Here is a 13,268-nt window from a genome sequence, read left to right on the forward strand (position 1 = left end):
CCCATCTGTACTTTCAGATACCCAAGGTCAACCAGAGTCTGCAAGCAAATACTGCTCCTCCTGCTGGATCGTCAGAGGGTTGGAAGGGGCCTAACGCTGTGCCCCAGTGCTCACGTCCTTCCCCTTACCTCACCTCCTCCCTGTGGGCAGTTCACCATCTCACACCACCATGAGGAGGGTGAGTACAGGACAACAGGGTATTCTGAGAGCTACCACATTCACATAACTTTTATTACAGTATACTGTTACAACTGTTCTATTTGATTACTAATTATTGTTGTTAATTTCTTACTATGCCTTATATATAAATTAAACTTTATCATAGATATTCATGGATAGAAGAAGAAAACCTGTCCTATATCAGGTTCAGTACTATCTGTGGTTTCAGGAGTCCACTGGGGGCCTTGGGATGTATACCTGTGGATGGGGTGGGGGGGGACTACTTGTATGTATCCATGGGTTGTGAAAGGTTCCTACCATCCAGTTAATTAACCCACCCATCACCTCCTAATTACCCCCCAACACTTTTTTTTTTTTTTTTTTTTTTTTTGGTGACAGTGCTTCAGATCTACTAGGCAAATTTCCACTATAGAATACAGAATCACACACCATAATCACCACCTTAGATCCTCAGAACTAAGTCATCATCTAGCTGAAAGCCTGTACCCAACCTGGAGGGCACTATGTTTGGGGAAGTAAGCTGGAGTAGACAATACCACACGGTATTGCTTCTATGTAGCCTCTCAGAGCCGAACTCCTACAAACAGTAGAGTAGTGGCTGCCGGGGCCTGTTGTCTGAGGCTGCTCCTTGGGACACTCGGCAGTTCAGCCCTTTCTGGCTCCTGACAGACTCCCACAACCGACCTCATTCTCAACAAGCATTCTCACCTCTCATGTTGTAACAATGGCTGTAGGGGAAAACAAGAGAATCAGGAGAAATGAGTTCTTTCATTAAGTTAGCAATGTAGCTCTCAGGTCCCTTCGTTTTGGAGGCTGGGCCTTCTCATCCGCAAACTGAGGTTACTCAGTTGACTATATGCTGTTGAATGTTCCTTTCAGATCTAATATGCCAAGATTCTATGAATCATGCTTCTAAAAAACTACCTTCTGAGAAAGTTTAAAAATAAAGCAGCAGAATGAAGTTAAATATTTTTTAAAAATTATGTTTATAAGGTAACCTTTACAAAATAGCATTTAAAAATAAATCCTCTCCCAACTCAAATGCCTGACAGCGTTGCCCTCATACCGGCCAGCAAATATTTATTGTATGTCTGCCGCATGCCAGGCACATATACACGGCGTTTCCTCTCCTTGCCCGTGAAAGAACACTTAGCGCTTCTTCCAGGTAAACTTTCTGCGGGCTCCCTCTTGGCCTGGCTTCTTCCGTTCTCGGACACGTGGATCGGCAGTCAGCAGTCCAGCTGCGGTGGAGAAAGAGAAGTCTTTATGAACCATGGAAAATGCACGCTGCCTAGCAGGAAAGCAAGCAGACCTGTAATAATTTACCAGCTCGGTGTAAGCATCAGGACAGCAGTTTGCTCTCACTCTTTTAGGATGGTTCCCCCATTTCGGAGACCAACACCAGCTACATCATTTGAGTCTGTTCTTCTCCTAGGAGGCCTATGGCTCCTTGTAGGGTTTTTTTTTTTTTTTTTTTTTTAAAGATTTTATTTATTTATTTGACAGAGAACACAAGTAGGCAGAGAGGCAGGCAGAGAGAGAGGAGGAAGCAGGCTCCCTGCTGAGCAGAGAGCCCGATGCGGGACTCGATCCCAGGACCCTGAGATCATGACCTGAGCCGAAGGCAGCGGCTTAACCCACTGAGCCACCCAGGCGCCCTCCTTGTAGGTTTTTAAAGCCGTTCGACTAAAGAGAAGTCTGCTCTTGGGTGCACGGTCACCATTCACTATGACTGCACTGATACTGCCTGCTTATTATTACTGATGTGAAAGTTCTAACACAAACCAGAAGCAGAAAAAGACACTATACAGCAAAGTAAGAGGAAGTAGATGGACACTGTAGACTTAAGAACATGAATATACAAACATACATATACAGTATGACTTAACAAACTTCTAGACGCGTTCACTCTCCTAACCACAAAGAGTGAATATGATTTCTAGGCAAGTGATGAGTTTCTCTCAGCAGACGCCCCGAGTAACATGCCCCTGAGGTGGCCAGAACCACAGATTTCAAGAATAGCAGTGATGAGAAAGCTCTTACGATGCATTGATAAATATGTAAACAGACCATAGTTTTCCTTGTCTTTTTTACTCTTTACACTAAGCACGTCTTCTCCCTGTAGACAAGCTGTGGGTATCTTATTAGGAGTATCTGAATGGGAGGAAAGCAAAGGCAAACTTCAACCACTTGTTATATACCCCTAAGTTTTTGCATTTACTTGTCTTTAAAAGGGCATAGAATAAATATTTTGGACAAAATGCAGACAAGACCTGTCTAAATTCTAGTCTGAATTGTAAGTAATAATGCTTTATTACTTTTCAGTATGCCCACTAGGTCAACCTGGCAGAATTATGAAATAAGGTCCTACAAGTTACTAGAATGACCAGACATGAACCCTACAAAACAGCGAATTGTTTATAAGCGAATGGGTTTTTAGACACTTCAGGAGTCAAGCAGCCTAAGCTGGAAGTGGCGCCTCTGCAGTGCAGCGGCTCACGTGGGAGGAGACCGGCCTTCTTCCTTGCCCAGAGAGGCGCTGCATGGCCCAGTGGCTCGGTGACTCGCCCGGGCCACACAGCTGGTTAGTAGTGCGCCCAGTGTTCTCTCCCGTTGGCCAATGGTCCGAAGACAGGCTGCATCAGAAGTGTTGAAAGCAGCGCCCTAACGAGCGAACTGATGGCCTGTCCTTTCCCGTGCCGCGGACGCTTGTACTTGTGGCGAGGTGACAGAGTCACCCAGTACTCAGTCATATCACAGTGGAAAAAAGGAAATCTCCAAAAATGTTGGAAAGCTACAGTATGGGCTTCATCATCACATCTAACACAAGTCCTGTGATGAAACAAAAACAGTCACTGACCCGTCTGTTATCCATCACCACAGAGCGGCGCTCGGACCCTGGCTCAGTGGCTAGGCCGTGGAGGCCAAAGGAAAGCTTCCCTGATGTTGGGAGGGATCTGTTTCTTTTCCTAATTCAAATTCCCCTCACAGAACCCAGCATGGAAAAGCGCGGGTACGGCTCTGGAGCATAGAGAAGGGAAGCCAGCCAAGGGCAGGCCCGTGTAGTTAATGGAATCTTTTCTGATTTCGGGGAACTGGCGCGGGAACCAGCGAGCACTCCCAGACAGGGTGGAGACAACCCTCCTCTCCGCAGCTCCTACCTTGTCTCATCCACTCGACCTCTTCCTCGGTGACAAAACTACACAAGGCTCTGGCCACCGCCAGACGTATGGCTCCAGCCTGGGATGACCGCCCACCGCCCGAGACCGTGCAGGTCGTGTCGTGTTTTCCAAGTCGATCGAGGAAGTGGAAGGGGAACATCAACTGTTCTCTGGAACACATCGCAAGCAAAGGCAGCTCACTATCGAGATAGTTGTGTTCTCCGCTACTCGCACTGTCAACATTCACAGAAAGCGTATCAGGCACACCGGTGTGCCTGCTTCAGTCACCCCTAATAGGAACACCTCCTGGTGTTTCTGACGTCGAGAAAGCTCTGCAGATAGCCACATGTCGTCGTCTTCTTCCTGGATAGAGCAATACACACCCTCTCACAGTTGAACCCTTTTCTCTCATGAGAACCATGCGAAGCTTGAAAATAACCTTGTAAAGAAGTCTCAGAGCTGGGAAATTCCACTAATCAGCGGCATCTCCCTGGATTCGGTGATAAGTTATCGAATGCCAGTTACAGTCACTAAACCAACTGTCCCATTACATACCTGTGTGATGTAGGACACATCCTGACGTGCTTTGTGTAGTTATTAGAACCACATTCAACTCCTCCCCCTCCCCACCCCCAAAACACCTCTTCCTATGACTGGTTCCTGAAGTGGCAGGGCCAGGCGACACAGTGCCAGCCAGTCCGCTGCCCTCGGCAGTCCATGCCTGGCTGGGCCCTGCAGGCACCCCAGGAGTGGACAGTGGAATTCAGAGAGAACGTGGCCCCAGACCTTCTCTTGCTCAACCAGCAAGTGTCTGTTGAACACTATCTATGTCCCTGGTCCAGTCACCACTGTCTCTGTCACGTACGTTGATCTTGCTATTTTGCCCTAATATCTCTAATGAAGATTTAGGAAAAGCCAATTTGTTGTGCACGGACTTGCTTTTTCTGACAGTGTAGCTTTCTAGGCCCTGAATAAAAAAGCTTATTATACCACAGTGATGCTGAAAGATACGGAAAGGACATTCAAGTGTTACTCCTCAAGCTATGGATGGACAGAACCTTCTCTCTGAACAAGAACCTTCCACGGTTAATGAGAATCTGCAACAGGGATGCTGTTTTAACAGGGATGAAATGACAACAAACACGGGCTCGAAACTACATAAATCCACACTGTTTTTTTTTTTTAATAAAGCAAACCAAATAAAAAATAGGAATTTTATAAAAAACAGAACTGTTCTAATAACCATAAAATCACAATAACTAAAGAAAATTTAGAGACTGATAAAGTAATTCCACCATTCCACTTTTCCAGCAGGGCAAGACAGGCCAAGACAGAATCTATGAGATTGCCATGTGGACGAGTGTGTGGGGGTTTCTGGGTTGTCTAACACAAGTAAATGGTTAGTGATATAAGTGACATTACTGAGCAGTTCTGGTCACCCACTTGTTTGGGAGCTTAAAAACTTATCTGTGTTAATTCCTAAAATTCTAAGATTCCCTAACAAATGCTTATATAAAGAAATAGTGACAAATTCAGAAAAAACACATTCTCTAATCTACTCCAGATACACTAGAGTGACTGAGCCAGGGGTCAAGGTAAGACAGACCACCCAGAAGGGTCTGGACAGTTGGGAAGTCGGTGCACACTGAGGAAGAAAATTTATATGTAAGTGTGATCCAAAGGATAACAATTGAAGATGATTGTATATAGCTATTGATTTAACTAATCTGGACTGCAAACAAATCTGTGCAAAAACAGTCTTCCTCTGCTCTCGGGCGTCTCCAATGGAATCCTAACTTTAAAGAATCAGATCTATTTTGCTCTTTATTATCTACTCAAAGTTATTTTGAAAAAAAATATAAAACAATCTCATTTCTATCCACTCGGAACAGAACTCCTTATGGCACCAATTCAAAAGCTTATAATTCAGCATATGTACAAATGCATGATCTTTTTGATTTTTCTTCAATTGCTGAGAATGCTAACCTTATCTCCCTTATTACATGGCTAGTGCTGTGTGAGGAACATAATTTCTTTGGGACAGATGATCAAGAGTTGCGTTAGTGGTTGGCTGACAGAGCAAAGGCCTTTCCAAATCAGAAGGGTTATTAATCTTTGTATTCCACAGTACTGGGCACTGTGGAATAAATGTCTGTTGTATAAGTGAAGGAAGGAATGAATGAACAAGAATTTTCTGATAACACTGGGAAGGCAACACAGTCAACGTTCATTCCCAATGATCTATTTGTGCAAAGAGCCTGAAGAAAGGACTCTGCAAAGACAGCTAGCTAGTCATCCAGCTGACTTACAGGTGAGCACTGGAGAGATCAAGTCCAACTCTCCTACGCTAGAAGACAGAACTAGAAGCGAGATCACTTGATAGCCATGCCCAATCCCTACAACCACTTAAACATGATGAGACGGTCCTGGTGCCCATTTCTGTCAAGACTCTTGACTTAGGCTTCCCAGTCAGAGAGGAAGTCTCTTGATGAATGATATAATATCATAAATAGCTCTGTCTTCACAACTTCACAAGATGGTATACACCAACAGTCCTTAATAAATGCCTGCTGAATTCAAATTGGAAAATACGTTCTAAGGATACCACTGAATGATGAGATCAAGCCATAAATGAGATTTATGGTTAAATCATCAGGAGTTATATCTGAAAGCAAACTAACTGGTCAAATGCCATTTCCCCAAGCAGTTTTCTGTGCTGACGTTCCGGGCCTCTCTCTGGCTTTTAAGGGAAAGAAGAGCTTCCTCTACCCCTCTCTCTGTGAGACGGATGGAAGAATTAGTCTACTTCATTTGAATGGAGTTAGAGTGGGTTACTCCTCGACGCAGACACACATACCAATGAAATAAACATACATTTCCCAAAGTCATTATTCAGTCCAGAAACTTCCACGACATTAACAGCATCCTCTTTTCCTTACATAAGCACTGAGATCAGCAGAGCTTTTGCCCCTTTTCACCCTAAATAGTGCACTACACATTCAGGAAACGGGAAGATTATGGAGGTGGGCCTAATCATGCAGAACTTGTGTTACTTGTGGATAATGACAGTAACTACTAGAAAAATAATAACCGTCTCCAAAAGAGGCCTTTAGATAGTGATTCACAGAGATCGAAGATGAGCATATTTAGAGGACATGAATTGTAATACTTATTTATGATTAATGTCTATTTCTCCACGGGATACAAAGCTCAAAAAATAAAACTGCCATATTTGGCACCGGGAACTAAAGCAAAGCCTGATGAGCTCTTATTTTAACACATCAACGTCAGGTTTCTTTGCTTGCTCAATATGTAATCAGTTTCCTCTGAGTAGGAAAAAAATTCAGAGTGATAAAGCAGATTTTTTCTGGTATTTATGCTGTTAAGGGCCAAGGTTGGTTTGTGTTGCTTTGTGCGCATATGCCCTCCAGCTAGGGAAACAGAAGGTGGGACTCGATTCTTCTCTCATTTTGGCTCAGTCTGCATTTCAGACAAAAAGATACATCTAAAATACTCAACTTCCAGTAGGATCTGATGGAGACAGGAAGATTCAATTAATGAGGAATTCTACAGAGGCCTTTTCAAAATCTGGTAAATGGCATAAAAAAGATAGTGACAGCTTCCCTCTAGCTAGTTTGATTTAAATTAATTACATCATTCAGAAATATATAATCAGAAAATCACAAGCCTTTTTAATACATATAAAGACAAAACGCAAACGCAAAACGAGAAACAAACCTGTCTTGTGTCACTGGAAAGTAAAGCAGGTAATCAATTCCATTTACTTTTATTCTTCCACTTCCACGCTCATAAACAACTGCTTCTGCTTTTGCGCTCTTTCTTTTACCTTTGTAAACAGAAAATTTCTATTAGTAAAAATCTTCAAGGCGGATGTTCTGAGATAGGTAAAATGACATTAGATTTTCTTCCCCAGAAGGACAATATACTATTACACTATATGTAGGAAAGTTCTACGAGAATTACAAGTCAAACAAAAATAAAACAGGCAAACTACACCATAATCAATCTAATAGAGCTTACTATGGGGTAATTTTGTTCCTCAACTCTATTTTAGGAATACCACAATCATTTAAAATTAGTTTCAACAAGTGATGAAGTAATTCATATTTATTAACCTTACTTTAGAAAAACAACCAATTTACAGTGGTCTTCTTTGATAATAAGGATATATCTAATCATAGAACTTAAACAAAATATGAGTAGTATGATACAATATAACTGGTAGAAATGAAAAGAATCCCCAGCAAAGGTCCCATTTCTTTGAAGTGCCAAAGGAAGAGTTGAAGGTTTATTATTTACTAGGTCAGGCCTTAAGAGCTGTGTCAGAATGAATGTCTGCGTGGCTCCAAGGAACATGCGAGGTTGATGGCCTCAAGTTTTCAGGTTTCATAGTTTTGGTATCTGAGCATTTTACAGGGGAAACCTTTACTACAAACAGTTTTTGTTTCTGGTAGTTGAAAATGTGAAAATAAAAAGATTTCACATAAATCTGTAAAAATAAAAAGTGTTAACATGATGGGGTAGGTACGCATCCACATTTTTTCTTGGGACATGAGAAGGTTCAGATTTTTGAAACTTCAACAGTCTTAAGAATTAGAATATCCAATGTAGCAGTAGCAAAAAAGCAAAAACAAAAAACCAAAAGAACCAAATGAATCAACTGAATACCAGGGAGTGATAGCAAGTAAAAATAATTGTCGTTTCTCAGTTTTCACGAAATTTATTTTCTCCCCACAGAATGTCATTACCTTCGCTGGTGCTGAAGGCCATTCCTTGCTCGTCATACTGCACAGGTTCAATCAGGTGTTTTTTTGATTGAATAGTTACACTCCTACGGAATCTCTGTACAAATTCTTCTTCGGCACCACAGTGCAGTGTCAATAACCTTTCTAGCAGCCGAATGAACTGTGCATACTGCAGACAATAAAATCAAAATTCATTAGAAGATGCAAGTGTAATTGCATTTGCTAAATTTTTTCTATTTTTGTATACCTGATCTTTCCAATGTTGCTTTTCCTGATGAATTTTGACAGGATGACACTCCTGCACCTTCATGCTGCTTTTAAAACACAGCATGCAGACGCCGCGCCTCCCCTGTGTAGCCCTCAGTGCCCAATCTTTTCTTTTGAGAAACAAGAGACTTACCAAGCAAAGAAAAATCAGTTTCTCTGTATTATAATTACATGAAATTGAGGTTTAAATTCATTTTCAAAAAATATTTAGATGATCTTCGAGTGTAATTTCTACTCTTTTATTAGCCGGATCAAGAGGAGGTTTAAAAATAATTTCCAGTTAAGTTATGTATAGTAAAATGGGGAGAGTCTGATTTCGAGAAAATGCACCTCTTAAATTATATTTCATAATACATTTGGCAAATATATCTTTAGCTGTTCAAGCTGTGTTACTTTAATGTTTATGATTTCCTTTAAAACCGAACAATCAAGCTATTTAAAAATTCAAGAGATACTTGACTTAAAGGGCAACCTCTTGAAATAAATTATCGCTGCTACTCTGTGCGTTTTTTTTAATAGTTCTCGAACATGTGATTAGAAAGTAAACAACTTGGTATTAACCCCTTAAAATTAGACGCCAGAGTAATCATTCTAAAGTGTTTATGCAGAAGGAGACAACTAATACTCGAGATCCTTAGTTAATGTGGAGTGTAAGACCCAATTTTTGATAACCTTATTTGTGTTTCTGTCAACCCTAAAAATCATATGCCTGTCGCCTCTGACTTTATCATGAACATCTGCCATTAATAACCTGAAACATGGAGAAATCTCAACAGTAAGTTTAAAAAGATTGCTTCAATTACTGCTTCCCGTGCTGTCACAATAAAAAAGAGGGGAATTTTCTAGGTAAGGGTGACAGACTTCGCCACCTGCGGTTCCTGGACTGACACAGCTCTGTTCTTTCCCTCCATTTCCAGGCCTGTGCCCTCTGCTCTCAGCGGTTCTCTCAATTCTACTGCACACTGACCATGAGCATACAGAGGGGTAGCTACAAGTCTGGCACGGCCTTTCTAACGCGCTGGGGGAAGAAGTCCCTACCTTCCTCATCTTGATACCAGCCAGCAGCTTCAGGATTTCTTCTGCTATCCAGTACCCCAAAAGTATAGCAGACTATCATCTACGCATCTACTGTCTATGCATAAGAGATATATACATATCATTACGTGTATATACAGAAAATGCATATATTTGTTTTGTCTTCCCAGTTGCACACCTCTGAAAAAAGTCCTTGGGATGTTTTCAAAATGGAAAAACAGAACCAAGAAACAAAAGCCAAACTTGCATTATTTAAAAAAAAAAAATCAAAGCAACCAAAAAACACAGGAAACAATGAAATGATACACTAAATGAAGAAGCAAAGAGAGATTTTTCAGTTAGATCCAAATGCAGCAATAGTGACTTGGCAGTTAGGATATTAGAAATTAACTCCAGATCTACCACTCAACAAATGCCTGACACCTTGTTAAGCAAATTGCAACATTTCCAAATCATTAATTTCTCCAATATGTTAAACGAGAAAAAGAGCAATTTAAATACATGACTTAGAATCAACATGGGTGGCAAGGTACTAACAATGTTAGCCAGTGCCATGGAAGGAAAAACCCTTCTTGGAACAATTTGTGAAACTTACACTCAAATATTCTACAAATAATCTAAATTTAGCACATCCACATATTTAAAACCATCAAATTTCCTCAGATAATACTGGCACATATTAGAGCACTTAGCAAAAGAGCACTCCAATTAAAACCTAAAGCCCAAACTTTATAGGGTAGAAGACTCACCTGGGGAGCTGGTTAAAAATATGAATTCCTGGGTGACACCCCTGGAAATTCTGAGCGAGGGCTGAATCTTAGGAAACTGCATTTTCTAATCAGTTTTCTGGCTGCATTTAAGTGATTCTGACATAGGTGGTTTCGCAGATTCCAAGATGAAAAATACCGCCCTTTTAGAAACTACACACAAATAGGCCAGAGAGCGGCAAACTGCACAAAGGCAACCATGTGCTCCCTTCTTTTTCTACTTAACCTGTGATAACTCCTTACACTTGTCATTATTAGCTTGTAAAATTAGCTCTCTGCTTTACTGAAGGAGATGAAAAATGACACCTGCCACGCTTCCCAAGAACCGCTGGCAGAGGACTGCAAGGGCACTTGTGGATAGGAGGATCTGGACAGCAGGCATGTCACCTTCCTGACCGCAATAAGGCCCCATGGCAGAAAGTGACTATAAATATGTTTCAGAAAGGGAACTGTCTTAACGAACACCTGCCCCTGAGAAACATTGCTGTGAGATCCTAAATACAGCAATTGTCTACATTCTTACTGTACAAGGTCCCCTTAAATTTAAAAGATTAATTACTCACATCTTGATCTGATAGTTTTTCCACTAACATTTCTTCTAGTTCCTCCTTAATCAGCCATCTGCTGCCAATCAGGTCTCTGTTAAAATATCACATATATTCTCTTTTAAATTAACCATGCAATTAGAGTTCTATCACAAAAGATCCCACATGTAGTAGCAATTCTTGATTGGGAAACAAATTTTTGTATTCCAGAGCATTAAAATTTCACCCAAGTGAACTATTTTTGAGAAGTGTTATTTCATTCCCTCACTCTACTTTAAAAAAGACACCCAGTCTAGCAAATGTTTTGCTGGAGGACTTAAACATGCTCTTGTGGAACTCATCTGATACACCAAGATACCAGGTTTCTTAAAAATTAACACTGCACTTATTTTTCACTATTTACCTCAAAGGAGAAGCAATGGACACAGAGTTGGCCTGCCTGTGGAATAAAGTAATCATCAAGTCCAAGTAAAGAGCTAGCGGTCGTGTGTACAATTTTGAAAAGGGATTCTCGAAGACTTGTGTCTTCTGCATAAGAAGTAGTAAGTGGGGGCTGCCTGGGTGGCTCAGTGGGTTAAGCCTCTGTCTTCGGCTCAGGTCATGATCTCAGGGTCCTGGGATCAAGTCCCGCATCAGGCTCTCTGCTAGGCAGGGAGCCTATTTCCTCCTCCCTCTCTCTCTCTGCTCGCCTCTCTGCCTACTTGTGATCTCTCTCTGCCAAATAAATAAAATCTAAGAAAAAAAAGAAGTAGTAAGTGAAGCAGCAGCCCAAAATCACCCAGCTGACAGATCTATCCTATCCCTGTCTGTCCAATGGAAGTCCAAATCTTAACATTTATAGGCCTTGTTTTTGGCATTTTAGTAAATACACAGCTATATAAACAAAAACTCCGAAGACCTCATCTTCAAATGTAAGTGCCATTTAATACATACATCTGGAATGAAGATAAAAATAACAGCAGTAACATCTACTTCCTCCCAAAAACTCACCTGTTATTTTGACCCCTAAGTTTAATGATTAATGCTGAAACAGGAACACACTTGTAAGCTTTACGTATGCCTAAATACTAAATATCACCAATGACAAGTGGCATGTTTTTCATTCAAAATTTTCATGTATTCTAATGCAAGAGAAGAACTTACTTGGTTTCAGTTTTTTCTGAAAATAGACCTTTGGCTTGCAACTGACTCTGACGTTTTTCTGCTTCTAGTAGCTTTCCATATGCTTCCTGTGGCAAATAAAATACATGCGCTAAAATAAGAGCTCTGGTACATTATGACTTCTACTTCATATTTTCCCTGTGAGCATTCCTCAGTTCAGAAGGGACCTCCTCACAGAATCTGGCTGCACAGCAAATAATACTGAAAGTACTTTTTAATTATACTGTTTCTCAAACTAAAGAACAGTGGTGTAATTTCAATGAGAATTTAGTATAATACACAATAGCATACATTAACTGATTTTTAAATAATTCTGTAAGATATTTACTCTATAAAGAACTCTATTAAAAAAAAACTCCAGTGAAGTTGGTAAGCACAAAAGAAAGCTACAAACTATTTTTCTTTAAGTTCCACAAACAGGACAAAAAATTATCCTGTTAAATTTATACAGCAATATGCACTTTAAATTCAGGGAATTAACCAGCAAAGTTACGGTATTTACAGCTGAACTACTTATCTAATATTCAGTATTTATATAATATTTAAGTCCTCACCATGTTAGTCTATATCTTAAAAAGTTTTCTATTATATTTGTTTTATTATTTGATTTCTTTCCATTAATTTACTTCTCAACAAAGTCTTGTAAATGTATGTCACTTGTTAACTTGTAATATAAACAGGGGAAAACTGCCATTTTGTTAGAACTTGTAAAATGCAATAATCTGGCAATGAACAGTATCAATAAAATATTTTCCAGGAAATCAGTTTATAAAAGTAGAATCATGCAAGTTGTCTCCCAGTTTTTTGACTGAACAAGTGTTCACTGAGGACTCACATGCAGTATGTGTGTATTCACTTACGATTTAACATAATCTACCACACTGATACCTAATGAGTAAACATTTTCAAAGGATGAGCCAGAGATGATATAAATGACATTTTTACCCTTGCTGATCATGTCACCTTCCAATATCACCAGCTACTGTCCAATAATGAAGATACAACCTGTTACTGTAGACATGTCAATCCATATCCCAGTCTTAGTAATTGCAGATTTTGGAAGGGCAACTTCTTGTGGGCTCTGATTAAGCTGCCGTAAAATTCACAAGGTTGCTCAAGAAGTTTGCTCTAAAAAAATGGAAAGTGTCTCTTTGCACAGGTCTCTGTCTGTACGAGCATGCGTACATTAACTGCGTACATGGGGATCTCAAACAAAGTGAAACCGTCACCAGTTCGGTAACTGCAAAGGTCAGTTCCCAGGGAAGCAGCAGCAGCACAAGAGTAGAACTGGTTAGAACCGTAATTTCTCAGGCCCCAACCCAGACTTTCAGATGAGGAACCTCTGGGGTGGGCCCACTGATCTGTTTTAATGACTCCAAGTTACAT

The 13,268-nt window shown here is 40.5% G+C and overlaps 1 protein-coding gene across 1 annotated transcript in view; it reads right to left on the reverse strand.

Moving 5' to 3' along the window:
- Positions 1–452: 452 nt before the first annotated feature.
- The window catches only part of MRPS9 (mitochondrial ribosomal protein S9), a 64,988-nt gene continuing 52,172 nt past the window's right edge, over positions 453–13,268 (reverse strand). The window contains exons 6-11 of the mRNA XM_032351697.1: positions 11,865–11,950; positions 10,740–10,815; positions 8,111–8,276; positions 7,080–7,188; positions 3,342–3,511; positions 453–1,421 (exon numbers count right to left, since the gene is read on the reverse strand). Of these exons, the coding sequence (XP_032207588.1) occupies positions 1,330–1,421; positions 3,342–3,511; positions 7,080–7,188; positions 8,111–8,276; positions 10,740–10,815; positions 11,865–11,950 (699 nt within the window). The 3' untranslated portion in view covers positions 453–1,329. The remainder of the gene's footprint in view (positions 1,422–3,341; positions 3,512–7,079; positions 7,189–8,110; positions 8,277–10,739; positions 10,816–11,864; positions 11,951–13,268) is intronic.

This window comes from Mustela erminea, chromosome 7, assembly GCF_009829155.1.
Source record: "Mustela erminea isolate mMusErm1 chromosome 7, mMusErm1.Pri, whole genome shotgun sequence".
Taxonomy (NCBI): Eukaryota; Metazoa; Chordata; class Mammalia; order Carnivora; family Mustelidae; genus Mustela; species Mustela erminea.